Below are 27382 nucleotides of genomic sequence, written 5' to 3'. Positions count from 1 at the left end.
AGGACCGTAGGACTGCCCTCCATTGTCTGCTGGGTCCCTTTTCCCCACCCCCCAGAAAAAAGGAGGCCCTGATGGGAAAGATCTTTGCAAAGAGAGGAACAGGTCTTAAGTCCCTGGAGGCTTTTATATGGGGTTGGGGGCCCCAATGGGTTTTTGAGCCCCCAGAACCCCAGGGTTAAGGGATAGGGTCATTGTAGAGTCTAGGGTGCTTTCCAGTGCTGTCTTCGTGATTCTAGTCCCTTGTTTCCTCAGGTCTACTTTTTCCTTTGTCAGCCCCTCACAGAATCAGGTCTCGAGGCCAGTGCCTTGCACAGAGCTACCCCCGTCCAGGCTTCTGTAGGCATGGGGAGGTCACCTCAGGTCAGGCTGATCTGGATCAAGGGGAGGCCTGGAATGATGGAGAGCAGGGCTAGGGCGGTTCCCTCCTCCCTTCTTCGTCTTCCCCGAGCAGGGGCCTCTCTCCTCTGCTGGTTCCACTTCCCCCAGGGAGCCAGGCAGTTCTAGGGGAAGCCCACTCATATCCTAGGCCCGCCTCAAAAGTCCAGCCAGGGGTGGGTCCCAGCCCAGGGCTTGCTCTTCCACCACCCACCTCTTGGGGCTGACCCCTGGGACCAGCCTCCTGGCGAGGAAGCATCTTCCTGTGCATGTCCTCAAGGAAACACCTGGCACTTGTGCCCGCTCTGGTTAGAGACTTGTAACAATTCTCTCCTGTGGCCCATTGTCCACGTTTTTTCTTCCAAGGAGTTTACCACACCCTCCCTTGTTTTGGGAAAAGAGGGCTGGACACTGGACTACAGATAAGCCGAGGGGCTGATGGGGAGGGAGGCTGGGAGGCCGATTTGTGGATGGTGCATTCTCTCTGTGGGGTGGAAAGGGGAGAGCTGCTGGAGCCACCTGTGCCCAGCCAGGAAGGCCAGGTCTGGCACTCTGTGTTTGTGGTGGGGGAGGAAGGCAAGGAGAGGGACCACTCCCACACCACAGTTGTAAGAGCGCCCACAGCCTGTGGGTAGTGGACTGAGAGTTGGAGGGGAGGGGACATGGGGCCATATGCCTCAGGAAAGGGAAAGGGAGTGTGAGACCAAGGTGAAAGGCTGTGTCAGGTGGTGACTGGGCTGCTGGGAATGTGGCATGACGGGGGTGGGGGGTCCCAGGCCATAGAGGTCTGGGGCCTTGGGAGTGTGGGATGGCAGCCGAGCATGACCTGGTTTGTGGCAGGAGCAAATCGTTCCTCTGGCCTGGTCCCTGGTGGCAGGGCTGGTAGAGATTGGTGGGGGGAGGAGTGGGGCATGAGTACTATTTCCCTTCCCCGCTTCTGTTTTCTTTTTTATAAATCTAGAAACCTTTCAGGGAGGAGTTTTTCCTGAGTGACGTTGCATGGACGAGTCCAAGAGGCTCTGGTGTGGGGTGGGGGTAGACAAAGGGGTGGGGCCACCTCATCTAGGGTGGGGAAGAGCTTAAGTTGGGGCTGGGGCCAGGCTCTCCTGCTGCACAGCTCACCTGGCTTCTTTCCACAGTGTGGACGAATGTGGAACCTCGCTCTGTGGCCGTGTTCCCCTGGCACTCCTTAGTCCCCTTCTTGGCACCCAGCCAGCCTGACCCCTCCGTGCAGCCGAGTGAGGCCCAGCAACCTGCCAGCCACCCAGTGGCCTCCAACCAGAGCAAAGGTGAGGGCTGGGGAGCCTGGAGACAGGCATGGGCATGGGGTCCAGGTGGCCCAGGAGCCCTCTGATCTACCTCTCTGTCCCCAGAACCTGCTGAATCGGCAGCTGTTGCTCATGAGCGGCCACCAGGTGGGACAGGGAGTGCTGACCCTGGGCGGCCCCCTGGAGCCACATGCCCTGAGAGCCCAGGGCCCGGACCCCCACATCCTTTGGGGGTGGTGGAACCTGGTAAGGGTCTGCCTCCCACCACAGAAGAGGAGGCTCCCGGCCCCCCAGGAGAGTCCCGGCTGGACAGTGAGACAGAGAGTGACCATGATGATGCGTGAGTTCCCTGAGGCCTGGGACTTGGGGGTGGGTTGGCCAGAGACATGGCCCTCACTGTCCCTGCTGCCCTGCTGCAGCTTCCTCTCCATCATGTCTCCTGAGATCCAGTTGCCTCTTCCGCCCGGAAAACGTCGGACCCAGTCCCTCAGTGCCCTACCCAAGGAACGAGACTCATCTTCTGAGAAGGATGGACGCAGCCCCAACAAGGTGCTTCATCCCTACCTGTCTCCTGCTCACCCTGTGGCCACCCACACCTGGTCCTAACTGTCCCGCTCTGGGCTGTGTTTAATGCAGCGAGAGAAAGACCACATCCGGCGGCCCATGAATGCCTTCATGATCTTCAGCAAGCGGCACCGGGCCCTGGTCCACCAGCGTCATCCCAACCAGGACAACCGGACTGTCAGCAAGATCCTGGGCGAGTGGTGGTATGCCCTGGGGCCCAAGGAGAAGCAGAAGTACCACGACCTGGCCTTTCAGGTAACGCTGCCGTCTCTTGGCTCCTCCCAGCTTCTTCTGGTGGGGTGGGTGAGTGAAGGGTCGCCCTGCCCTCTCCTGCTAGGTGAAGGAGGCCCACTTCAAGGCCCACCCAGATTGGAAGTGGTGCAACAAGGACCGAAAGAAGTCCAGCTCGGAGGCCAAGCCCACGAGCCTGGGGCTGGCAGGAGGGCACAAGGAGACGCGGGAGCGAAGCATGTCGGAGACGGGCACTGCCGCTGCCCCTGGGGGTTAGTCAGCCCCTTGGGTCTCTCACCCTGCCCACCTCCCTCCCTGAGAGCCGCCAGCTACCCCCTTGCTTGCTCATCCCTTGCCCCAGCAGCTCCTCTCTGCTCAGTCGCTTTTATTTGGCGACCCTTACCCATAAAGGAACCAGCAGTTGATTTATGTGAAGGAGCCAGGGAGATCCAGGCAGATAAGATTCCCAAACAGCAGTCTCATTATTAGCTGTTGTTTATTGAGCGTTTAGTATGTGCCAGGCGCCACAGGGAATATAAGCTGTAGTCTGCAAAACCATGTTCTATTTCCAGATGAGGAAACAGGTTCAGAGGGACAAAGTAACTTGCTTAAAGCTTAAGCAAGCGACAGGGCCAGAATGTAAACCCCAGCTTGGCTGGCTCCCAACTTCGTAGTTGGAACCACTGCAGCTTCCAAACGCCCCTGATGGGCTGCTTACACTTACTTATTGAGGGTGTCTGGTGTGTCTGGTGTGCCTGGCAGTGTTCTGGGGCACATTTTTGGAGTGAGCCCATGGAAATTGCAATTCTACGAGGATAGGTGGATAGTTCTTGTGGAACTGAAGTTCTGTGAGGGTGGGGACGCTAGTTACTTCCTCTCTGAGATGAGGGAGCCGAGGCTCAGACAGGCCAGCAGTTGGCTAGCCAGCACCACGTGAACCTCTCTCCAGGCCTCCTTACTTTGAGGAGGGCTGCCCTGCAGGGAATGGGCCTGCTGCAACCCCAGAGGGCAGGAAGCAGCAGGAAGGAGATGCTGGGCTGGTGGTGGTGGGTGGTGTTTTTTTCACCAAGTGGCCCAGAAATTCCAACCTGCTTCTGCCCAGTATCTAGAAATATCTGTGGGTTGTTGGGCCTTGGTGCTGGTGAGAGGCTTCCTGACTGTCATAGTGCCCCCCTCCACTTTACAGTGTCCTCTGAGCTTCTGTCTGTCGCGGCCCAGACACTCCTGAGCTCGGACCCCAAGGCTCCAGGGAGTAGCTCCTGTGGGACAGAACGGCTGCACACAGTTGGGGGACCTGGCTCAGCCCGGCCCCGAGCCTTCTCCCACAGTGGAGTACACAGTCTGGACGGTGGAGAAGTAGACAGTCAGGCACTACAGGAACTGACGCAGGTCTGGGGTGCAGGCGCCCTGGGGGGTGGGCAGGGAGGCTGTCCAAGGCAGCAGCCCAGCTGAACCTTTCCTTCTGCCTGCCTGCAGATGGTGTCTGGCCCTGCATCGTACTCTGGTCCAAAGCCTTCTACCCAGTATGGAGCTCCAGGCCCCTTTGCAGCCCCCGGTGAGGGAGGTGCCTTGGCAGCCACTGGACGGCCCCCACTGCTGCCCACTCGAGCTTCTCGTTCCCAGCGTGCGGCCAGTGAGGACATGACGAGTGATGAGGAGCGCATGGTCATCTGTGAGGAGGAAGGAGATGATGACGTCATCGGTGAGCATTGCAGGGCCCAGAATCTTGCCCAGGACCCAGCAGGCCAAGACTCAGAGGGTGGGCAGAACTTGGATCCAGGCCCCTAGGCCCCTTTGGTTTCTTTTCTACTTGGTTTATGGTTGCGTGTGGCCAGTTCAGGCCCTTCTGTGTAAACCCAGCTCTGCCCTCAGGAAGCCCCCAGCCCTGCAGGAAACCTGGAGAACATGGGCATGACCAGATCTTTAGGTGCAGTGTTAGGGGCTCTTTCCTGTGGGCTCATAGGCTCCTGTGCTGAGCACATGGGCACAGCCCTGGACTGAGGAGTAGCCTTCCTGGACAGCAGTCCCTGCCTGCTCGGGGCAGAGCTGAGATCGAGGCTCCAGACTGGCCTCCTGGGTTCCCTTACCTTTAGTCCCCTGCTCATTCTGTTCCCTCCATTCTCCCAGCTGACGATGGCTTCGGCACCACTGACATTGATCTCAAGTGTAAGGAGCAGGTGACCGACAGCGAGAGTGGGGACAGCTCTGGGGAGGACCCAGAAGGCAACAAGGTGAGGACTTGGGTCACGGTGCTGTCCCATCACACTCCCTCCTAGGCCACGGGAAAGTCTGTTCCTCCCAGGTATTTGAGAGAGGGGGACATTAAGGTCCAGAGAGGGCAAGCTGCTTGCCCCATGGGGAGTTGGGTCATAGCCAGGATGAATTGAGGCCTTCAGCTGGCAGGAGTGCAGCTCTAGGCTGGCCTGCTGACAGGCTGGATGGACATAGCTAGGGGGCTGCTGTCTAGGTGCTGGCATGTCCTGACCTGGAGTGTCTTTTCCTTCGCTCAGGGCTTTGGTCGGAAGGTGTTTTCACCTGTGATCCGTTCCTCCTTTACCCATTGCCGCCCCTCGCTGGACCCTGAGCCCCCAGGGCCCCCGGATCCTCCTGCAGCTTTTGGCAAAGGCTATGGTTCTACCCCGTCTTCCTCCTCTGCGTCCTCGCCCGCTTCTTCCTCAGCTTCGGCAGCCACCTCCTTCACATTGGGCTCAGGAACCTTCAAGGCCCAGGAGTCTGGTCAGGGCAGCACAGCAGGTTCCCTGCGGCCCCCGCCCCCTGGGGCTGCGGGCCCAGGGACACCTTCCAAGGCGACCCGGTTCCTCCCAACGGATCCTGTCACCTACCGGCGCAAGAGACCTGAAAGTGTGGGTGGCCTGGAGCCACCAGGCCCCTCTGTCATCGCGGCCCCTCCCAGCGGAGGAGGAAGCATTCTGCAGACACTGGTGCTGCCCCCAAACAAGGAGGAGCAAGAGGGTGGCGGAGCCAGAGTGCCCTCTGCCCCCGCCCCATCACTGGCCTACGGGGCCCCAGCAGCTCCCCTGTCCCGTCCTGCCGCCACCATGGTCACCAACGTGGTACGGCCTGTCAGCAGCACTCCTGTGCCCATCGCCTCTAAGCCTTTCCCCACCTCTGGCCGGGCTGAGGCATCTCCAAATGACACAGCAGGTGCCAGGACTGAAATGGGCACTGGGTCTCGGGTGCCTGGGGGCTCCCCGCTGGGTGTCAGCTTAGTGTATTCGGACAAGAAGTCGGCAGCAGCCACCTCACCAGCCCCACATTTGGTGGCTGGACCCCTGTTGGGCACTGTGGGGAAGGCGCCTGCCACTGTCACAAACCTACTGGTGGGCACCCCGGGGTATGGGGCCCCTGTGCCCCCTGCTGTCCAGTTCATTGCCCAGGGGGCCCCTGGCGGTGGGACCACTGCAGGCTCAGGAGCAGGTGCTGGGAGTGGCCCCAATGGGCCAGTACCCCTGGGCATTCTGCAACCAGGTGCCCTGAGCAAGGCTGGGGGAATCACCCAGGTGCAGTACATCCTGCCCACGATGCCACAGCAGCTTCAAGTGGCACCTGCCCCAGCACCAGCCCCTGGGACCAAGGCAGCAGCTCCCAGCGGCCCTGCACCCACCACCAGCATCCGTTTCACCCTCCCACCGGGCACTTCCACCAACGGCAAAGTCCTGGCTGCCACTGCACCCACTCCTGGCATCCCCATCCTGCAGTCGGTACCCTCCGCCCCACCCCCCAAAGGTGAGACCTGGGCCGGGCAGCACTAGGAGAGGGGCCAAAGTCTCATTTGGTTCCCTTGTAATCTTTTCCTTTCTTGCCTTTTAACTTCCAGCCCAGTCAGTTTCTCCAGTGCAGGCACCGCCCCCAGGTGGCTCAGCCCAGCTGCTTCCCGGGAAGGTCCTAGTGCCCCTGGCTGCCCCTAGCATGTCAGTTCGGGGTGGAGGGGCCGGCCAGCCGCTGCCCCTGGTGAGCCCGCCCTTCTCAGTACCTGTGCAGAATGGCGCCCAGCCACCCAGCAAGGTGAGGCCCTGCCTCTTTCTCTGCCTTCTGTTGGGTGTTAGTCCCTGGACCCCACCATTTCTTTGTCTTGTCTTTCTTTTATTCTTTTGTGTCTGTCTCTGGTTTTCTGTCTTGTCCTCGTCTATGATGTCTCTGTGCATCCCAACTCTCGAGTCCTCAGTGTCTGTACCCTACTTCTCTGTGTCCTCATCTCTCACTGTCATCTTGCCCATCCTGTTTTTATCCCAAGTTCTGTGTTCCCTGCTTTTGCTTAGAGCCCCCCTCTAGGTCTTGGTCCTCCCCTCCCCAGTCTGGGGCCACAGCTCACTCTGGCACATGGGTGCCCTTCCCCACAGATCATCCAGCTGACCCCGGTGCCTGTGAGCACACCCAGCGGCCTGGTGCCGCCCCTGAGCCCAGCCACACTCCCTGGACCCACCTCACAGCCCCAGAAGGTCCTGCTGCCCTCTTCCACCAGGTAATTGCAGCTGACCCCACATTCAAAGGCTAAGGAAGGGGTGGGACGGGGCTGGCTTACCTCACTCCTCCCCATTTCCTCTCCCTGTGGCAGAATCACCTATGTGCAGTCAGCGGGCGGGCATGCGCTGCCTTTGGGTACCAGCCCTGCGTCCAGCCAGGCTGGAACAGTCACCTCGTATGGGCCCACGAGCTCTGTAGCTCTAGGCTTCACCTCGTTGGGGCCCAGCGGCCCCGCCTTCGTGCAGCCCCTGCTCTCAGGTGAGGGGCGGCGTGGCAGGCAGTGCTGGGGACCCAGGGTGGGGCTGAGGCAGTCCGGGCCCTAACTTGGTCCCCTGCTTCTCCTTCTCTGTCTCTGAGCAGGCCAAGCCCCACTGCTGGCTCCTGGTCAGGTGGGCGTGTCGCCTGTGCCCAGTCCCCAGCTGCCACCTGCCTGTGCAGCCCCTGGAGGTCCTGTCATCACGGCGTTTTACTCTGGCAGCCCTGTACCCACCTCCTCAGCACCCCTGGCCCAGCCATCCCAGGCCCCCCCAAGCCTGGTCTACACTGTGGCCACCAGCACAACTCCACCTGCAGCCACCATTCTGCCCAAGGGGCCGCCGGCCCCTGCCACTGCCACCCCGGCCCCAACTAGCCCTTTCCCGAGTGCCACAGGTAGGTGTCAGATCAACTCACAGCAGGGTGAGTTGGGGGGCCCAGCAGATGGGCTCCAGTCGGGTCTGGCTCAGCAAACGCTTTTCTCCCTACTAGCAGGTTCCATGACCTACAGCTTAGTGGCCCCCAAGGCCCAGCGGCCCAGCCCAAAGGCCCCCCAGAAAGTGAAGGCGGCCATTGCCAGCATTCCTGTGGGGTCCTTTGAGGCAGGTGCCTCTGGCCGGCCTGGCCCTGCACCCCGGCAGCCTCTGGAGCCTGGCCCAGTCCGAGAGCCAACTGCCCCAGAGTCTGAGCTTGAGGGGCAGCCCACACCACCAGCCCCTCCACCTCCGCCAGAGACCTGGACTCCCACAGCCCGGAGCAGCCCCCCACCGCCCCTGCCTGCTGAGGAGCGGACCTGCGCCAAGGGTCCTGAAACCATGGTGAGCACCTGCAGGCTGTGGGGTCGCTACTGGCACTCAGCTGTGCCCCTCCATGGGTGTCTTTGGTTTTCTGTCCTGCTCCTCTTCTCTCCATGCCTATGTGTTTCTCAGGTTAAAGGGTTCCCTCTGTCCCTTCTACCTGCCTGTATTGGCTCCCCTCTGATCTGAGGCCCTGTCTTGGTGTTCTCGAGGCTGTGTGACTGGGCCTTCTTGAGGGGTCTGCCGGTCAGTTTCAGATTCAACTCTTTGTTTCTGGCCTTTGCCCCAGAGTCTGAGCCCTGTGTTCTTCATCTCCCTACCCATCTCCACGCCAGGCCAGCAAATTCCCCAGCTCATCTTCAGATTGGCGCGTCCCTGGACAGGGCCTGGAGAGTCGTGGGGAGCCTCCCACCCCTCCCAGCCCAGCTCCAGCTCCAGCCGTAGCTCCTGGTGGCAGCAGCGAGGGCAGTAGTGGGCGGGCGGCCGGGGACACCCCCGAGCGCAAGGAGGCAGCTAGTGCTGGCAAGAAGGTGAAGGTGCGGCCCCCGCCCCTGAAGAAGACCTTTGACTCTGTGGACAAGTGAGCCTGGGCTGGGGCCTTGGTGAGGTGTGTGGGGTGGTGGGAGTGGGAGCACCTGCAGGCTGAGGCGGGGGAGGTGACCCTGCTGGCCCTCCAGCAGGGTCCTGTCAGAAGTGGACTTTGAAGAGCGCTTTGCAGAGCTGCCTGAGTTTCGGCCTGAGGAGGTGCTGCCCTCCCCTACCCTGCAGTCTCTGGCCACCTCACCCCGGGCCATCCTGGGCTCTTACCGCAAGAAGAGGAAGAATTCCACGGGTAGGCGAGCGTTCAGCATCCAGGGTCCGTAGGTGGAGGGCAGACTAGGGCCACCTGCGCTGAGCCTGCTTCTGTTTGGCCAGACCTGGATTCAGCACCCGAGGACCCCACCTCACCCAAGCGCAAGATGAGGAGACGCTCCAGCTGCAGCTCGGAGCCCAACACCCCCAAGAGTGCCAAGTGCGAGGGGGACATCTTCACCTTTGACCGTACAGGTGCCGTGGTGGGCAGAGCTGTGGGGTGCCCAGAGCCTGCAAGAGGAGTGGGTCTCTGGGAGGTAGTTAGAGGGAGAGGTGGGGTGGGTGTCAGAGGCAGGATAGCAGGTCAGGGTTCTGGAGTCTGGCAGGCCCCCGAGTTGCCCTGTGACTGTGGGTGGAACCCCTCTCTCACTCCTCTGTGAAATAGAATGCAGTGAGGGCTCAGGTGGGTACTCAGACGGTGGCAAGACTGCTGTAGCCTTGCCATGCTGCCTGTGCCTGCGCAGGTACAGAAGCTGAGGACGTGCTGGGGGAGCTGGAGTATGAGAAGGTGCCATACTCTTCCTTGCGGCGCACCCTGGACCAGCGCCGGGCCCTGGTCATGCAGCTCTTCCAGGACCATGGCTTCTTCCCATCAGGTGAGCATGTCTTAGAGTCTTGAGGTCACTCGGGTCGGACCTGTCTGCACATCTCACCCTGCGCTCCCCATCGTTTTTCTGCCTCCAGCCCAGGCCACAGCCGCCTTCCAAGCCCGCTATGCAGACATCTTCCCCTCCAAGGTTTGTCTGCAGTTGAAGATCCGTGAGGTACGCCAGAAGATCATGCAGGCAGCCACTCCCACGGAGCAGCCCCCTGGAGCTGAGGCCCCCCTCCCTGGACCACCCCCCACTGGCACCGCTGCTGCCCCTGCCCCCACTCCCAGCCCCGCTGGGGGCCCTGACCCCACCTCGCCCAGCTCGGACTCTGGCACGGCCCAGGCTGCCCCACCACTGCCTCCGCCACCAGAGTCAGGGCCTGGCCAGCCTGGCTGGGAGGGGGCTCCACAGCCCTCCCCCCCACCCCCAGGTCCCTCCACAGCTGCCACAGGCAGGTGAGAGACCCCTGAGAGGATCCCAGGACTCACAGTACCCCCTCAGGACATGGACAGTATGTGGGGGCAGGAATGGGGGGCAGGATGGTTATCTCCTCCCAAGTAAAGCCATTTCGTCCTCTCCAGTTTGGGGCGGAATGAGGCCTGCTCCTCTTGTATATACCCCCTTCCTCCGCAGCTTCCTCCCGATGCTGGGGGGCAGCTGAGGGGGCCGCAGGGGCAGTCTCCCTCCTCTGAGCCCCTGTACATAACCTGGAGTGTGTGACCTTCAGAGCTTTTCACTTTATGCAAAATAGCTCCTGCCAGGGCTGCCAGCTGGAGGGTGGTGTCGGCCTTGGGCCACAGGGAGGCGCCTGTGGAATAGGGGGGAGTTCACGCACCCCTTTTTTCCCCAGAGGGGCTGGACTCAGGTTAGTTTGGGGGTGGGGGCTCCTGCACTTTGCCACAGGCATGGGGAGGGTTTTCTCCTCACCCCCTCTGCCCTCCCAACTTGGGTTGTACTTTCTAAGAAGGTGATTCCCCCTGCCTTTGCCCCCTTTCCCAGAACAAAACATGTTGATCATGTGCAATATTTCTTACTGTGCCGAGAAGCCGCGATGAGCGAGATTAAAGCTGTTTAACACACCTGTGTGGCTTTGGGCTCTTAACGGGGAGGTTGTACTGGCCCTGTTCTCAGTTGTCATGGAGCTGTAGACTTTCCATGAGGTCTGGGGAGTAATTCCAGGACCACTGCCTCCAACATCAGAGGGACCCCACGGGCTAGGTCCCTGACTTGTGGACCAGGCAGTCCCTCTTCCAGTTTAGGAGCCCGTGTGCTCAGGGAGCCTCAATGCTTTTGGGCCCTGTTCTCAGCCATTGGACTGCATGAGCTTGGGAAGGCTTGAGGCAAGATGCCACCAGATGGTTTACCCTCACTGTCTCTGATGTCATTTGTATTCAGGAAACAGGCCCCAAAAGGTCCCAGTCCAGAGGTGGCAGTGGGTAAGAGGAGACAAGGGTCTTCCACGTGACCCCTGCTGCCCCCATGTGGCCTGGGTCAGCACTGCAATGGCTTGAAGCAGCCTCCCCTGGGTGACACCCCTCCCACTCAGCATGTGGACACAGTGCCCACGTGAGGTGACAGATACCCACACTGTGTGGAAGGATGATAACTAAGGGTGGGAAGGTCAGGATACCTCTGCAGAAGTGGTATCAAAGCTACACCTGGAGCACCAGGAATTTCCAGTCGGGGCAACAGTATATGCAGAGATGGAGGAGGGGCAGGGTAGGGTGGGCTTCACTGTACTGGGTCACTATGCTCTCAGAATTCTTGCTTGACCTTGGTCCTGTAGGGTAGTGCTGGCAAGCTGGTCTTACCTAGGGTTGACAGGTAGCACCTGCCTGAAACATTCTATTGTAATAGTGAAAACTAACCTAACCACAAGAACAGTGTCTTGGATGTATCAGTGACGCCTGCACTGGGCAGAAATAGAACCACAGCCAGGCATAGTGGCTCATGTCTGTAATCTTAGCATGCTGGGAGGCCGAGGCAGGTGGATTGCTTCAGCTCAGGAGTCAGACCAGCTTGGGCAACAGGGCAAAATGCCATCTCTCCAAAGAAATACAACTAGCTGGATGCAGTGGCCCACACCTGTAATCCCAGGTATTCAGGGGGCTGAGGTGGGTGGATCGCTTGAGCCTAGGAGGTTGAGGCTGCAGTGGGCCGTGGTCTCACCACTGTACTCCAGCCTGGGTGACAGAGACCCTGTCTTAAAAAACACCACCTTGTGGTATTGCAGGGTCACGGATCAGGGTAAGGACTGGTGGTGGTACCCAGACAGGCTTGACCATAAAGCAGGAAACGGCAGACAGAGAAAGGAGAGTTTAATGTGGGAAGGCAGCAGGATGCTTAGGGTGTGGGCTCTGACAGGGGAGCACCTTGGCCCTGGTCTTGGGCCAGCAGACGCAGAAGCAGGGAGTGCAGGGTCCGGCAGACAGGTGTGTAGCCCAGGCGGCTGAGATGCAGGTAATCATACATGTCATGGTGGCTGATGGTACCATCTGAGTGCACAAAGCCAGGGTCGGCATCTAAGAAGTGGGCCCGAGGGTGGCCAGCCAGTGCTGCCCGTACCAGCTCATTCACCCGTCGGTTCTTGTCCCGAAGTGGGTTGGGATGCTGGCCTCGTGGAAGCAGGCCCTGAGCAGGAACACCAGGAGTAGTAGTAAGGAAATGAGCATTTGGGTATCCTGTTTTCTATGCCAACCTGTCCTCTACCCCCAACCATGAAGTTTCCAGCTGCAGCAAACACTAGGGATAGGCAAGTGGGTAGGGTGGAAGGGTAGTTCCTAAATATCATATCCTAGCCCCAATTCAGCAAGAGACTTCTGGGTTTAGCCTCTTTCCAAGTATCACTTAGAAAAACGTTGACACTGGCCGGGTACAGTGGCTTGCACCTGTAATCCCAGCATGATGGGAGGCAGGGCTGGATGGATCACTTGAGCCCAGGAGTTCTAGACCAACCTGGGCAACATGGTGAAATCCCATCCGTAACAAAAATATACAAAAATTAGCTAGACATGATATCATGTACCTGTAGTCATAGCTACTTGGAAGGGTACGGCTCACCACACTTGAGCCTTGGAAGCAGAGGTTGTAATGAGCTGAGATCATGCCACTGCACTCCAGCCTGGGTAACAGAGCCAGATCCTGTCTCAAATAAATAAATAGGCCAGGTGCGGTGGCTCATGCCTATATCCCAGCACTTTGAGAGGCTGAGGCAGGTGGATCACATGAGGTCAGGAGTTTGAGACCAGCCTGGCCAACATGGTAAACTCCCATCTCTACTAAAACTACAAAGATTAGCCGGGCATGGTGGAGCGTGCCTGCAGTCCCCGCTACTCAGGAGGCTGGGGCAGGAGAATCACTTGAATCCAGGAGGAGGCGGTTACAGTGAGCCAAGATCACACCACTACACTCTCATCTGGGCAACAGAGCGAGACTGTCTCACAAAAATAAAAAAAAAAACATCAACATCATGGCTCATGGCAAGGGGTCAATCCCCTCTTTCAGAAGAGGAAGTGTCCTAGCTACCTAGAAATGATGGAGCCTAGATTTACCAAAGAATGCCTGACAACTTTTGACATACTCGAAGAGGTTTTTGGAGGATTTTTCTTTGTTTTCTGATGAGACAGGGTCTCACTCTGTCACCCAGGCTGGAGTGCGGTGGCATAATCACAGTTCACCGTAACACTGAATTCCTGGGCTCAAGTATGATCCTCCCCCTTCATACTCCCAAGTATCTGGGATTACAGGTTTTTCGAACCATCATGCCCAGCTAATTTTTTTTTTTTTTTTTTTTTTGAGACACTTTCGCTCTTGTTGTCCAGGCTGGAGTGCAATGATCTCGGCTCACTGCAACCTCCGCCTCCCGGGTTCAAGTGATTCTCCTGCCTCAGCCTCCCAAGGAGCTGGGATTACAGGCATGCGCCACCATACCTGGCTTATTTTGTATCTTTAGTAGAGACAGGGTTTTTCCATGTTCGCCAGGTTGATCTCGAACTCCCGACCTCAGGTGATCTGACCGCCTTGGCATCCCAAAGTGCTGTGATTACAGGCGCCTGCCACCACGCCTGGCTAATTTTTGTATTTTCAGTAGAGACAGGGTTTCAACATCTTGGCCAGACTAGTCTTGAACTCCTGACCTCATAATCCACCCGCTTCGGCCTCCCAAAGTGCTGGGATTACAGGCTTGAGCCACCATGCCTGGCCTGCCCAGCTAATTTTTAACTATTTTTAGTAGAGACATTGTCTTGCTGTATCCCAGGCTGGTCCTGAACTCCTGGGCTCAAGCAATCCTTCCACCTTAGCCTCTCAAAGTGCTGGGAGTATAGGCATGAGCCACCATGCCCAACCATTTTTGGGTTTGTCTTTTTTTTGAGATGGAGTCTCTCTCTGTTGCCCAGGCTGCAGTGCAGTGGCGTGACCTTGGTTCACTGCAACCTCTGCCTCCTGTGTTCAAGCAATTCTCCTGCCTTAGCCTCCCAAGTAGCTGGGATTTCAGGCGAGTGCCAGCATGCCCAACTAATCTTTCTTTTTTTTGAGATGGAGTCTGGCTCTGTCGCCAAGCTGGGGCACACTGGCGTGATCTTGGCTCATTGCAATCTCTGCCTCCCAAATTCAAGCAATTCTCCTGCCTCAGCCTTCAGAGTAGCTGGGACTACAGGCACACAGCATCACACCCAGCTAATTTTTTGTATTTTAGTAGAGAGGAGTTTCACCATGTTGGCCAGGATGGTCTTGATCTTCTGACCTTGTGACCCACCCGCCTTGGCCTCCCAAAGTGCTGGGATTACAGGCATGAGCCACTGTGCCCAACCACTTTTGAGACCCCCAAGGTCTCAAGCCATCCCTGGGCAAAAAAACAGTAACTGGAGCTGGGCATGGCATGCACCTGTAGTACCAGCTACTTGGGAGGCTGAGGCAGAAGAAACGCTTAAACCTGGAACGCAGAGGTTGCAGTGAGCCGAGATTGTGCCACTGCACTCCAGCCTGGAGACAGAGCGAGACTCCGTCTCCAAAAAAAAAAAAAAAAGGCTAATTGCTCATTCTCAACCATAGCCACTCTGAAGGGTGTAGCAAGCTCCAACATGAGATTCTGCCAGAAAGCCACTGCTCTATGCTAACTTGCCTAGAACTGTGCCAACTGTGGCTATATCTGAGGGGGTCCCAGACCACTGCCATTCTTCCTTTCCCACCCTCACAGCCGCTCACCAGCACCACGACCCGGGCCTGTGGCTGCCGCTCATTCACCAGCTGCACAATGGCCTTGATGCCACCAGTCACCTGCTCTGCTGTGTGTCCGTGGTTGTTGGTGCCCACCCAGACCACCACAATCTGTGGAAAGAAAGACATGAAGCAGCGGTGAGGGGGCAGGCAAAAGATGTTTTAGAGCCCCACCCAAGCCCCGCTCACCTTGGGCCGGATGTGTTCCAGCTCCCCATTCTCCAGCCGCCACAGTACATGCTGTGTGCTGTCGCCACCGATGCCAAAGTTAAGTGCATGCAGAGGAGAGAATAGCTCCCGCCAGATCTGTGGGTAAGAAGTGGTATGGGCACAGGGGCACTGTCCACACAGACAATGACCCTCTGTCCAAGTGTTAACCAAATGCCATATTGAAGAACCTTACTTCATGGAAGCAGTCTTTTAAAATTTCACCTGGAGCATAGTCCAGCATGGCTGAACCTCACTTTATAGAAATTGATTAAGGCCGGTCAAGGTGGCTCACGCCTATAATCCCAGCACTTTGGGAGGCCGAGGCGGGTAGATCACGAGGTAAGGAGATAGAGACCATCCTAACACAGTAAAATCTCGTCTCTACTAAAAATACAAAAAAAATTAGCCTGGTGTGCTGGCACGTGCCTGTGGTCCCAGCTACTCTGGAGGCTGAAGTGCAGTGACGCGATCTTGGCATACTTCAACCTCTGTCTCCCAGGCTCAAGTGATTCTCCTGCCTCAGCCTCCTGAGTAGCTGGGACTATAGTCATGTGCCATTATGCCCAGCTAATTTAGTATTTTTAGTAAAGACATGGTTTCACCATGTTGGCCAGGCTGGTCTTGAATTCCTGACCTCAGGTGACCCACCTGCCTTGGCTTTCCAAAGTGTTGGGATTACAGGCGTGAGTGACCACACCTGGCCTAGAGTTGTGCTTGAGCCCAGGAGTTCAAGACCAAACTGGGCAACATGGCAAAACCCCGTCTCTACAAAAATTAGCTGGATATGTAGAGTTGTGCATCTGTAGTCCCAGCTACTTGGGAAGCTGAGGTGGGAGGATCGCTTTAGCCCAGGAGGTAGAGTTTGCCGTGAACAGAGATCATACCACTGCATGCCAGCCTGGGCGACAAGAGTGAAACTCTGTCTCAAAAAATAAATAAATAGGTAACAAAGCAAGAAGACCCTGTCTCAAAAACAAACCAACAAACAAAAAACAAGCCCCATAGAAGCAAGACTCACTTTATGAAAATCCAGTCGGCTTGAGTCATGCATCGAACCAATGGCACTGCAGTTGAAACTTATTTTAAGGAAAGCTATTACAGTTGAACATGTTTAGTGTAAAGATATTACTATGATTGAGCCCTCTTTGTGGAGCGCCATTAGAATTGACCTTCACTTCCTGTAAAGTGACTATAGCTTTGTGCAATCCCAAGAGGGCTATGCACTACTTAAAGCAAACAAGAAAGCGCCTCACTTTAGGCAAGACTATGGCAGGAAAGCCTCATTTTAGGTTTTAGTACATTATACACAAATCCAATCTGATAAAACCAAGGCATACATTTCCTTCTCACCAAGACTCTCGGAGCTTCGGGCTACCTCAGGTCAATCTGGGTACCCCCATAATACCTACCCCACCTGGCCTGGGTTCTGGTCCAGAAGTATCAGCATGCGCACAGGGACGGATAGGGCAGGGGGAGAGAGATGGGCCTCACCTCGCACTGGTGCATTAGCTGGACCAAGGAGTCCCCGATGAAGACGACTTCGGGTTCCTTATCTTTGCTGTCAGCGACGAAGCGATGGTGCTGCGGGAGCGCGCGAGAGGGAGTCAGTGGCTCGCACGCTCCAGGGCCCGCCCCGCCCTGCCCATAGGCAGCACCGCCCCAACTGCCCTCAGTTTCCCAATCAGGAACCAGCCGTTCTCTTGAGTGCCCCCACCCCGCGCCCCGGACTCCTCAATATCCCAAGTGGGAACGCTCACCAGGGACATCCAGCGCCCGTCGCCCTGCACGTCCTGCACCGGCGTGGGCTTGCTGGCTGGGTTCTCCTCTCCGCTCATCTTGGCGCCGCAGCTCCTGCAGGATGAGCGGGTGGGGTCGACCCGGGAGTGTTCCGGACCGAGCTGGCTCCGCCACGCCCACTCCTACCCTTCGAGGCAACAAAGGACAGTCCCAACGCTCGCACAACCGCGGAGGACGAAGGCCGATACAGGGCGCCGCCTCCACTCCAGGGACGGAAACCTTCACTTAGGAGGGAGGCGGAATCGGGAACCCTCGCTTCCCCCACAACGGCGGCGCAGTGGGCTCGTCCGGCGTTTCCCGCTCGGGCCGCTGACTCCCGGGCAGCGCACCCGGCACGGGCTGGTGGGAGAGAGAGGCGAGACCATCCGGCTCCCAAAGCGGGGAGAAGGGAGAAACCACCCACCGGTCACGGGGAGGGACGAGCTACCTGAAGAGTCGAGAGTGGGCGGGGAAAACCTAGCCGTCTTTCTAGCAAATGGGAAGATACCATTTGCTGTAGAGAGTGAAACGTGCGGAAGGGACCACCTACTGTTGCGGGGGGGGGGGCGGGTGGCCCATTCACGTGGTGGGGTGAGGGGAGCGAGTGGACGAGTCCATTCTTGGATCCCTTGAAGGGGTGGCTCGAATGCAGCTAGGAGGGGACGCTCCCATTTTCTACTGGTGCGGGGAACAGAAAGGAAGATGGCAAAATGTGAAAATTCGAGGCTCTGCTCTAAGGAGCCACCCTAAGGCAGCGCTAGGTCTTTATTCAGCCTATCTCCTCGTGGGCTTCCCCTACTCACAACATCGTGTGTGTGTGTGTGTGTGTGTGTGTGTGTGTGTATGTGTTGAAATCTAAAGTACATATCTTCACATTCAGGACATCACAGGACCCCTACTCAAAACACTGTGTGTGTGTGTGCGTGTGCGGCATAAAATATAAACTACGAATCTTTGCATTCAAGACACCATAGGACCTGCTTGGAGGGTAGAAGAAGATGCAGAAGGAGAAAGGAAATTAGAGACGCCTTCAGGGCTCAGGTCCAGTCTGGCGCCCTTCCCGCAGATCATCTTGCAGATCTGCAGCCTCTACTCCCCTCTCTAAACCCACAGGCTGACCGGGTGTGTCTGTGCTCTGAAACCTAGATCCACAGCCAAGGCCATCTGGGGTCACGCCTCTTCCCCTACGCCGCCCCAAATTAATCTCAGACCTCAGTGTCTTCTCAGATCTCCCTCTGGGACCAAGTCGGGGGTCTCTCAGCTAAACGTCCTGGTCATGTTCTTGTAGCCCCACTCCAGGTGGGACCTTGTCACTATTCATTCCTTCCAGGTGGATTGATGCTGAGACATAGAGATGAGTCTTACTCATTGTGTGTATGTTCTGTTTCAATCCACTTTTCTGGGACTGGGACGGGCACACACTGGTTCCACAAGCACTTGCTGAATGAATAGTAAATGAGTGGGTCAGCTCCTGGCCTTGTCCCAGTGTGTTCAGGGAGACAGATCCACACACAGAGGTGTGGGAGTGTCAAAGTTGTGTTTGAGGGAGAGACAGGGACTTCTGGGGAGGAAGAGGAGAAGGACTCTAAGGACTATGGGTTTCCTAGGAGTAGTATCTGAAAGATAATGAAGATTGAACAAGCAGAAACAAAAGACACAGGTAACCACTTTCTTATTAGGGCCTGGGGAATATCATGGAATAGCTTGATTTTAAAGTCTAAGGAAGGCCGGCGAGGTGGCTCATTCCTGTAATCCCAACACTGGGAGGCCAACACAGGCAGATCACTTGAGGTCAACCAGCCTGGCCAACAGGGCAAAACCCTGTCTCTACTAAAAAAAAAAAAAAAAAAAAAAAAAAAAAAAAAATAGCTGGGTGTGGTGGCACAAGCGTGTTGTCCCAGCTACTTGGGAGGCTGAGGCAGGAGAATCGCTTGAGTCCAGTAGGCAGAAGTTGCAGTGAGTTGAGATCAAGCCACTGCAGGCCAGCCTGGGTGACACAGCGAGACTCTGTCTTAATCACAAAAATAAAGTCTGAGAGAGCCAGGTGCAGGGATGCATGCCTGCAGTCCCAGCTACTGGGGAGCCTGAGGTGGGAGGATCGCTTGAGCCTAGGAGTTTGAGACAAGCCTGGGTAACATAGTGAGACCCTGTCTCAAAAAACAAAACAAAACAAAAGTCAGGCAAGCACCTGTAGTCCCAGTTTCTCAGGAAGCTGAGGCGGGAGGATTGCTTGAGCCTGGGAGATAACGCAGCATTGGGCCATGATTGTGTCACTGCACTCCAGGTTGGGTGACAGAGTAGTCTCTGTCTCCAAAAAAGAAGTCTTAATCGTCTAGGTGCAGTGGCTAACTCCAGCAATACCAGCACTTAGGGAGGCTGAGACGGGCAGATTACTTGAGGTTAGGAGTTCAAGACCAGCCTGACCAACATAGTGAAACCCTGTCTCTATTAAAAAATACAAAAATTAGCCGGGCATGGTGGTCTGAGCTTGTAGTCCCAGCTACCTGGGAGGCTGAGGCAGGAGAATCACTTAAACCCGGGAGGTGGGGGTTGCAGTTAGCCGAGATTGTGCCACTGCACTCCAGACTGGGTGACAGATTGAGACTCTGTCTCAAAAAAAAAAAAAAAAAAAAAAAAAAAAAAAAAAAAAAAAAAAAAAAAAAAGAAAAGAAAAGAAGAAAGGGAAAGAAAAAAGTCATAATTATGCCTTCACGTTAGTGGTATAATAAGAGAGAAAAGAAATTTTAAAAATGAAGTCTGAGGGGACAAGTGTAGATAGATAAGTTGGAGTAGTTCCTGAAGCAAAGCTTAGTGAGAAACAAAGCTTCCAGGCATTCTTCATTCACCAGGCTCATTTCAAGTTAGATATATTATTCTATTTTATCCTTCTAGCAACCAAATGAGGAAGGTAGTATTATTACCAATCTCATTTTTACAGGTCAGAAAACTAAGTCTGACCAGTTACAAATATTTTCAAGGTCACACAGCCCAACTGTGACATTTTGGGCATTTAAATCAAGCCTAGATATGAATCACAACAGTATACTAATTTTTTTTTTTTTTGATGGAGTCTTACTTTGTCGCCCAGGCGAGAGTGCAGTAGTGAAATCTAGGCTCACTGCGACATCCACCTCCCAGGTTCAAGCAATTCTCCTGCCTCACCCTCCTGAGTCACTGGGATTATAGTCTTGAGCCATTTTGCCAGGCCTAATTTTTTTTCCCATTTTTTTTTTTTCCTCAGACAGGATCTTGCTTTCTCCCTCAGGCTGGAGTGCAGAGGCGTGATCACGGCTCACTGCTGCCTCAACTTCCTAGGCTTAAGCAATCCTCCTGCCACAGCCTCCCAAGTAGCTGGCTCCACAGGCACGAACCACTTCGCCCAGCTTATTTATTTATTTATTTATTTTCTGAGACAGAGTCATGCTTTGTCACCCAGGCTGGAGTGCAATGGTGCAATCTTGGCTCACTGCAATCTTCTTTTCCGGGGTTCAAGCGATTCTCCTGGCTCAGCCTCCCGAGTAGCTGGGACTACAGGTGCGCACCACCATGCCCGGCTAATTTTAGTAGAGACAGGGTTTCACCATATTGGTCAGGCTGGCCTTGAACTCCTGACCTCGTGATCCGCCTGTCTCAGCCTCCCAAAGTGCTGGGATTACATGCGTGAGCCACTGCGCCTGGCCTACTAATTAATTTTTTGTAGTCAGCGTCTTCTATGTTGTCCAGGGTGGTCTTGAACTCTTGGGCTCAAGCAAGCTTCGCTCCTCTGCCTCCCAAAGTGCTGGGATTACAGGAGTGAGCCACCACGTCCGGCCAACTATATAAATTTTCTGGGGATTATGTCTGTGGCTGCCTGAGGGACAGCTGTGCGTGGGGGCTACCCTTCTTCTTGGCACGCCTGGGCACAACGAGCCCTCGAAAGACCGCCGATGCCTATCTGAACCAATGAGTATTCAGTAAGGGGGCAGACCTAGTGAACCTCACAGCCAATTGGTGGATGGGAGGCGCTAAGAACAAGAAAGGGAGATTTCCGAGAGCGAGGCTGAGAGGGGCGGGGCTATAACTGGCACTTCTCCGGCACGCGCCTCTGGGCTTCCGTCCTCTCAGAGCCGCGAAGCCAAAGGGTATGGAAACGCCACGCGCATGCGTGGGGGGTGCCCGAGGCCCGGAACAGCGCCAGGTGGCTTCGAGAGCTGGGGTCACGGCAGAAAAGAAGCCATTGCGCCCCACGGCTACGTGGAGTGGGAAGTGCCGAGGTTCGTTGGGGCAGGAGAGGTGCCCTTCCCCTACCCTGCTTCCACCAACCGGACCCCACTCCCTTCACTCTGCCTACCGCCGCGCCCACCATGCTTCCTTAACTACCCTAGGCACTTCCTTTGTGACAAGGCCCTGTCTCTGATCGGGCCTGTCTCCCTTTCTGTTCTGTCGAGGTTTTCTCAGGCTTTCCGGACTTCTCTTGCTGCTCTCCCTCTCCTGCTTTTCTTTCTCTGCCGTCTCTTTCCACTTTCTGCATTCCCGTGTAGCTCTTCTACCCCTGGATTTCTCCGTCCAGAATCACTTTCTGGACCGCCAAATCCCTCCAGTTTCATGACTCCTTCCCCACCCTCCATCTTTTCTTTTTTTAAAAACAGAGTCTCATTCTGTCCCCTAGACTGGGTTGGAGTACAGTGGCGCGATTTCGGCTCACGAAACCTCTGCCTCTGGGTTCAAGTCATTCTCCTGCCTCAGCCTCCTGAGTAGGTGGGATTACAGGCATTCACCACCACGCCCGGCTAATTTTTGTATTTTTAGTAGAGGCAGGGTTTCACTATGTTGGGCAGGCTGGTCTCAAACTCTTGACCTCAAATGATCCACCCACCTTGGCCTCCCAAAATGCTGGGATTATAGGCGTGAGCCACTGTGCTCGGCCCCCACCCTCCGTCTTTTAACTATTTTCCCATGTCCCTGTTCCCAATAGCTTTTCTGTATTCCCTGGCTTATCTTCCCATTAACTGTGACTCCTTTGTCTCCATCCCACCCCTGTGATTCCCTATCTGACCAAACCTTTCCCAGTATCTCTCTGCTCATTTCTTTTCTCTTATTGTCCTTTCTCTCTTTTAAGAGACAAGATCTAACTGTTGCCCAGGCTGGAGCACAGTGGTGCAATCATAGCTCAGTGTAACCTCCAACTCCTGGGCTCAAGCAATCCTTTCACCTTAGCCTCCCTAATAGCTGGGACTACAGGTGTGGGCCACCCTATCCAGCTAATTTTCTTTTCTTTTTTTTTTTGAAACAGAGTCTCACTCTGCTGCCCAGGTTGGAGTGCAGTGGCGCGATCTCGGCTCTCTACAACCTCCGTCTCCTGGGTTCAAGCGATTCTCCTGCCTCAGCCTCCCGAGTAGCTGGGATTACAGGTGCACACCACCACACCCAGCTAATTTTTGTATTTTTAGTAGAGACGGGTTTCACCATGTTGGCCAGGCTGCTCTCGAACTCCTGGCCTCAAGTGATCCACTCGCCTTGGCCTCTCAAAGTGCTGGGATTACAGATGTGAGCCACTACACCCAGCTAATTTTATTTTGTAGAGACGAGGGTCTTGCTTTGCTGCTCAGGTTGGTCTTGAACTCCTGGCCTCAAGTGATACTCCCACATTGGCCTCCCAAAGTGCTAGGATTACAGATGTTAGCCACCATTCCTGCCCTCATCTTATCACTCTAAATAGTGTTTCCACCTCACCCCAAACCATCTCTTCTCCCTATTCACTTGTTTTTGTTTTTTGAGATGGAGTCTCGCTAAGTTGCCCAGACTGGAGTGAAGTGGTGCAGTCTTGATTCACTGCAACCTCTGCCTCCTAGGTTCAAGTGATTCAATTGATTCTCCTGCCTCAGCCTCCTGAGTAGCTGGGATTACAGGTGTGCCCCACCATGCCAAGCCAATTTTTGTATTTTTAGTAAAGACAGGTTTTGCCACGTTGGCTAGGCTGGTCTTGAACTCCTGACCTGAAGTGATCCGCCCACCTTGGCCTACTCAGGTGTTGTTATTACAGGCATGAGCAACTGTGTCCGGCCCTCCCTATTCACGTTGCTACTCACCTTGACTTATCTGCATGCTGATGGCCACCCTATCTGTATCTTTCAGGTTACCATGGATACTCGGGGACCAGTCTTCCAGCCTTTCCAGCGGACTGAGAAACCTGGTCGTGTGCACCGTCGGAAGACTAGGCGGGAACGTAACAAGGCCCTGCTGGGCAGCCGCCGGCCATTAGCCCATCATGATCCTCCTGTGGCCATTCAGGACCCACCTGTGGACCCTACTGCCTCCAAGCTGGTGGTCATAACCCAGGGCCGGCTAAGCCGGGAGCACCGGGGTCTCTTCAACCACGAGGTGAAATCCCTAGATGTTGGAAGGCTGCTTAGCAGTGGAACCCTGGCACCAGGCAGCCCCACACTCTCTGCCAAGCCCTCCCCAAGCCCAGGGAGGGCCCAGCAGCCAACCTCACAGTCCAGGGACAAAGAGAACCAGGCTCCTGGAGGTTCAGGCCCAGGCCCACCCAGTTCTCCAGAGTTGCCTGGCATGGGGCAACTGCTGGCAGAGCTGCAGTGCCAGCTGAGTTTGCCACAGGCCTTCCCCCGGAGGAACCTGGTTCAGGATGCCAGGGATGCCATCGTGCACACCTTGCAGGCCTGCCATGGTTGTGTGCCTGACCTTGCCCTGGTGCTCCGGGGCTGCCAGCCACCCTTGCAAGGTGAGCCTCCCTCTTTCCCCTGCACTCCCCTTTCCTTTGTCTGCTCTAGCTCACCTGGCCTCTATGCTTCTTTCCTTTGTGCCAGGGGCCAAGCCTGGGGGCTCTGAGAGAAGGATGACACCCTTCTGGATCAATAGCCCTGATCAAGTCCCAGAGGAGGAGAGGCAAAGGAAGCAACAAGGGACAAAAGAGTTTACCTTCCCTATGCCCCACACCTCCAGCATGCCCACTGTGCATAGGGGGAGCCTGGCACCATCAAGGGGTCCCTGGCCACCCCCCTTGCCCTCACTGTCTTCACCATCTGGGGCAGCCTGGGGTCCCCCAACAGCATTTGACTTGCTAAAAAGCATCTGGCTGGTAGCCACGCCACCCCCTCCTCGGTCCTGGGGGATTGGAACCCCTCAGCCCGTGCCTCAGCCTTCATCACCCCTGTTGCCCCGGACCTCTGTCCTGGACTGGAGCCCCAGCTCCCCTGCCCCGCTGCCCAGCCTCTCCTGGGTAGTGGCCCGGAGCAGTCCGGAAGCCTGGTCTTTTCCACCCATGAGACTGTATTGAGGAGGGGTTGAGGCTAGGTCTAGGGACAGATATCTTGTACTCCCAGTGACCTCAATAAAGTACTTCAGTGGTCCTCTTGATTTTCAGTGAGTTGCTGACCCAGGAGAGCAGCTTTCCTTAGCTCTGAGTTCCAGGTCCAAGGTGGAAGGGAAGATACTGTCACTTGTTACCTTCATAGGGCCTGAGGAGCCAGTGTGATGGGGAAAACTTGGGACTTCAGTTAGTCCAACACATAGGTTCACTGTGGCTAACCCTGTACCTGACCTTGAGCTCTGGTGATCCTGGGGCCCCAGAGTGAGTGAGACCAAGGCCTTGTCCTCATGAGGCTCCCAGTTTGGTGGTGGGCATACACAACCTCAGCTCCAATGGTTGTGCCTAGGAGAGCGAGAGAGGTGCAGGGGCTGGGGCAGTCCAAGGAGGAAGTAATGACTGCCCTAGTGAGGAGGAAATTCTTCATAGAAGAGCTGACACAGACTTCCTTCCCTTTTCCTTTCACTCCCTCCCCTCCCCTTCCATTCCTTTTTTCTTTTTCTTTTCTGGCAGAATCTAGCTCTGTCGCCCAGGCTCGAGTACAGTGGCGCACGCAATCTTGGCTCACTGCAACCTCTGCCTCCCAGGTTCAAGTGATTCTCCTGCCTCAGCCTCCTGAGTAGCTGGGATTACAGGCACTCACCACCACACCCAGATAATTTTTGCATTTTTAGTAGAGATGGGGTTCACTGTATTGGCCAGGCTGGTTTTGAATTTCTGACCTCGTAATCCGCCTGCCTCGGCCTCCCAAAGTGGTGCTGGGATTACAAGCATGAGCCACTGTGCCTGACCATTCTTTTCTTTTCTTTCTTTTTCTTTCATTCCTTTCTTTCCTTCCTTCCTTCCTTCCTTCCTTCCTTTTTCTTTCTTTTTCTTTCTTTCTTTCTTCTTTCTTTCTTTCTTTTTTGAGACAGAGTCTTGCTCTGTCACCCAGGCTGGAGTGCAGTGGGCATGATCTCAGCTCACTGCAATCTCCACCTCCTGGATTCAAGATTCTAGCGTTTCTTCTGCCTTAGCCTCCTCAGTAGCTGGGATTACAGGTGCACACCACCACACTCGGCTAATTTTTGTATATTTAGTAGAGACAGGGTTTCGCCATGTTCATCAGGCTAGTCTTGAACTCCTGACCTTGTGATCTGACCGCCCTTTTTCGGAGTACAATGGCACAATCTTGGCTCACTGCAGCTTCCGCCTCCCAGATTCAAACGATTCTCCTGCCTTAGCCTCCAAAGGAGCTAAGATTACAGGTGTGCGCCACTATACCCTGCTGATTTTTGTATTTTTAGTAGAGATGGGGTTTCACCATGTTGGCCAGGCTGGCCTCGAACTCCTGATCTCAAGTGATCCTCCCGCCTTGGCCTCCCAAAGTGCTGCAATTACAGGCATGAGCTACCGTGTTCTGCCAACCCTGTATTTTTCAAGGTTGGTGGAAACTTGCCACTTGAGGAAAAGAACATTTCAGCCAAAGGGAACAGCATGTGCAAGTCCTGGAGGAGGGCACATAGCAGATGTAGGGCCATTTTCACTCAGCAAATCCCTAGGCCATGCTGGGACCTAGAGTAAGCCACATCTGGGCCTGCCCTTGAGCGCCTCCCGGCCTGTGAGCACAGGGAACAGTGTATGTGCAGGCTAAGGGCAGGAGTGGCAGATCAGGGCTGAATCTGGCCCACAGCCTTTTTTTCATTTCACCCACGATATGTTTTAAATGTTTGAATCAATTGCTTACTGTTATAAACCAGGCAGTTTGCTTTTTTTTTTTTTTTAATTGCATTTCTGGCTTCTCTTAGAAAGAAAGAAAAAAAGAATCTGGCAGCAGAACTACAATCCTTCCTGGCAACCACTGGCCAAGTTGCACAGGCCCCCTCTGTGGGATCCACGCTCTGCATTAAAAATGTTTCACTTATATTTCCAGCTTGGCCCCTTGGCTCAGATTTTTTTCTTAAAATGGTATTTTGAGCAGCCCCCAGTTTTCTGCAGTGGAGAGGGATGAAGCTAGAAATGTTTGTTGGAGTCTGATCAGGGAAATCAAGGTGAAGGGCGTGGCCTCTACTCTGAAAAGTCTTTCTAGGGCTTGCTGTTGTCCACTGAGAAACCATAGGGTTGATACCCGCATAGAGGGGACTGGACTGGGAGACCACAGGGCTGAATGACTAGGCCCAGGTCTTATGGTAGACAAGTGACAAAGTAGGAACCAGGCTGGGATTTGAATGAACCCAAGTAAGTAATTTCAACTTGGATTTGAAACATTCTTTTGGATATCTCACACTACCACCTCTGTGTCTCACAGCAACCCAGTTTCACAGCATGGTAAGCAGTGACAGATCATGATCGGGCAGAAGACGGGTACAGCGGTCATGGTGAGGGCTCCGCCACCACCATGTGGTGTAACTCAGAACGAGTGGCTTGCCCTCTCTGTGCCTCTGTGAGCACTTTGCAGGGTGCATCAGATCTAGAACGCTGGCAACTCCAGGATGGACACAGCTGGGGGTGGCTGCAATAGAGGTGGGGATGAGCAGTCAGATAGTTGGCTGGGCACGGTGGCTCACACCTGTAATCCTAGCACTTTGGGAGGCTGAGGCAGGTGGATCACCTGAGGTCAGGAGTTGGAGACCAGCCTGGCCAACATGGTGAAACCCCATCTATCCTAAAAATACAAAAAAATTAGCCAGCTGTGGTGGTGGGCACCTGTAATCCAGCTACTCAGGAGGCTGAGGCAGGATAATCGCTTGAACCTGAGAGGCAGAGGTTGCAGTGGGCCGAGATCGCGCCACTGCACTCTAGCCAGGGTGACAGAGTAAGACTCTGTCTCAAAAAACAAAAAAAGAAACAACAAAAAAAACTGGCCGGGCGTGGTGGCTAACGCCTGTAATCCCAGCACTTTGGGAGGCCCAGGCACGCAGATCACGAGGTGAAGAGATCGAGACCATCTTGGCCAACATGGTGAAAACCTGTCTTTACTAAAAATACAAAAATTAGCTGGGCGTGGTGGTGCATGCCTGAAGTTCTGAAGTTCCAGCTCCTTCGGATGCTGAGGCGGGAGAATCTCTTGAACCTGGGAGGCAGAGTTTGCAGTAAGCCGAGATCTCGCCTGCACTCCAGCCTGGGCAACAGAGCGAGACACACAACAAAAAAAAAAAAAAAAAAAAAAAAAAAAAAAAAAAAAAAATTACAGTTTTTTTAATACAGTGGCGGGAGGCCAGGACAGAGCATGGGTCTAGGGTTCCAGAGAAGGCAGTCTGGAGGAGGCTTGGCTTTGGAAGACATGAGTGCAATTTAGGACATGGGGAACCATAGGTATCTACGAGACTCCAGGAGGGGAGGGCTGGGGAGGCGTGACAGAGAATGAGCGTCTCCCTCCCACGCGGAGAAGGTGGGAGCCAGGTTGGGTCCTCCTGGAGGAGGGGGCGGGGAGCGCGGCACCCGGCGGCCCCTTTAATCGGGGGCGCGCGCTGG

At 55.4% G+C, this 27382-nt stretch overlaps 3 protein-coding genes across 13 annotated transcripts in view; 2 read left to right on the top strand and 1 right to left on the bottom strand.

Moving 5' to 3' along the window:
* CIC (capicua transcriptional repressor) overlaps positions 1 to 10499 on the top strand; it is a 28752-nt gene extending 18253 nt beyond the window's left edge. For 4 of the 8 annotated variants that reach the window (XM_017503072.2, XM_017503071.2, XM_037729405.1 and 1 more), the window contains 19 exons: positions 1515 to 1664; positions 1749 to 1983; positions 2063 to 2192; positions 2280 to 2462; positions 2545 to 2710; positions 3625 to 3827; positions 3915 to 4140; positions 4566 to 4669; positions 4949 to 6185; positions 6277 to 6464; positions 6800 to 6921; positions 7015 to 7181; positions 7281 to 7574; positions 7671 to 7996; positions 8311 to 8555; positions 8653 to 8807; positions 8891 to 9022; positions 9292 to 9423; positions 9512 to 10499. In XM_017503072.2, the coding sequence (XP_017358561.1) occupies positions 1515 to 1664; positions 1749 to 1983; positions 2063 to 2192; positions 2280 to 2462; positions 2545 to 2710; positions 3625 to 3827; positions 3915 to 4140; positions 4566 to 4669; positions 4949 to 6185; positions 6277 to 6464; positions 6800 to 6921; positions 7015 to 7181; positions 7281 to 7574; positions 7671 to 7996; positions 8311 to 8555; positions 8653 to 8807; positions 8891 to 9022; positions 9292 to 9423; positions 9512 to 9879 (4763 nt within the window). In that variant the 3' untranslated portion in view covers positions 9880 to 10499. The remainder of the gene's footprint in view (positions 1 to 1514; positions 1665 to 1748; positions 1984 to 2062; positions 2193 to 2279; positions 2463 to 2544; positions 2711 to 3624; positions 3828 to 3914; positions 4141 to 4565; positions 4670 to 4948; positions 6186 to 6276; positions 6465 to 6799; positions 6922 to 7014; positions 7182 to 7280; positions 7575 to 7670; positions 7997 to 8310; positions 8556 to 8652; positions 8808 to 8890; positions 9023 to 9291; positions 9424 to 9511) is intronic. The other 4 variants (XM_017503076.2, XM_037729406.1, XM_017503073.2 and 1 more) reach the window with 3 other exon arrangements.
* A 1222-nt stretch (positions 10500 to 11721) lies between these two features.
* On the bottom strand, positions 11722 to 17185 carry PAFAH1B3 (platelet activating factor acetylhydrolase 1b catalytic subunit 3). Of its 4 annotated transcripts, none has more exons than XM_017503160.2 (6): positions 17072 to 17185; positions 16605 to 16698; positions 16339 to 16428; positions 14827 to 14943; positions 14626 to 14748; positions 11722 to 12051 (listed from the first exon to the last, which is right to left on the bottom strand). In XM_017503160.2, the coding sequence occupies exons 2-6, from the start codon at positions 16680 to 16682 to the stop codon at positions 11764 to 11766; spliced, it is 696 nt and encodes a 231-aa protein (XP_017358649.1). In that variant the 5' UTR covers positions 16683 to 16698; positions 17072 to 17185; the 3' UTR covers positions 11722 to 11763. The 4 variants fall into 4 exon arrangements, with proteins under 4 accessions (XP_017358649.1, XP_037585363.1, XP_017358648.1 ...); XM_037729435.1 differs by having other exon boundaries at positions 16605 to 16983; positions 17072 to 17183; XM_017503159.2 differs by lacking the exon at positions 17072 to 17185 and adding an exon at positions 16810 to 17060.
* A 3553-nt stretch (positions 17186 to 20738) lies between these two features.
* PRR19 (proline rich 19) lies at positions 20739 to 23979 on the top strand. Its single transcript, XM_017503133.2, has 3 exons — positions 20739 to 20876; positions 22738 to 23344; positions 23430 to 23979. The coding sequence occupies exons 2-3, from the start codon at positions 22744 to 22746 to the stop codon at positions 23897 to 23899; spliced, it is 1071 nt and encodes a 356-aa protein (XP_017358622.1). The 5' UTR covers positions 20739 to 20876; positions 22738 to 22743; the 3' UTR covers positions 23900 to 23979.
* Positions 23980 to 27382: the final 3403 nt, after the last annotated feature.

Source organism: Cebus imitator, unplaced genomic scaffold, assembly GCF_001604975.1.
Source record: "Cebus imitator isolate Cc_AM_T3 unplaced genomic scaffold, Cebus_imitator-1.0 Scaffold306, whole genome shotgun sequence".
Taxonomy (NCBI): domain Eukaryota; kingdom Metazoa; phylum Chordata; class Mammalia; order Primates; family Cebidae; genus Cebus; species Cebus imitator.
Note: the sequence above shows the minus strand (reverse complement) of the source record. Positions and strands in the feature narration are given on the sequence as shown.

What these genes read in the sequence shown, in the direction of transcription:
- PAFAH1B3 (XM_017503160.2), bottom strand. Translation starts at nt 16,682, where the DNA reads ATGAGCGGAGAGGAGAACCCAGCCAGCAAGCCCACGCCGGTGCAGGAC. An exon ending in AGCTAATGCACCAGTGCGAG is followed by an intron (nt 14,944 to 16,338) that starts GTGAGGCCCATC and finishes TCTTACCCACAG; the next exon opens with ATCTGGCGGGAGCTATTCTC. An exon ending in TGGAACACATCCGGCCCAAG is followed by an intron (nt 14,749 to 14,826) that starts GTGAGCGGGGCT and finishes TTCTTTCCACAG; the next exon opens with ATTGTGGTGGTCTGGGTGGG.
- PRR19 (XM_017503133.2), top strand. Translation starts at nt 22,744, where the DNA reads ATGGATACTCGGGGACCAGTCTTCCAGCCTTTCCAGCGGACTGAGAAA. An exon ending in CTGCCAGCCACCCTTGCAAG is followed by an intron (nt 23,345 to 23,429) that starts GTGAGCCTCCCT and finishes CCTTTGTGCCAG; the next exon opens with GGGCCAAGCCTGGGGGCTCT.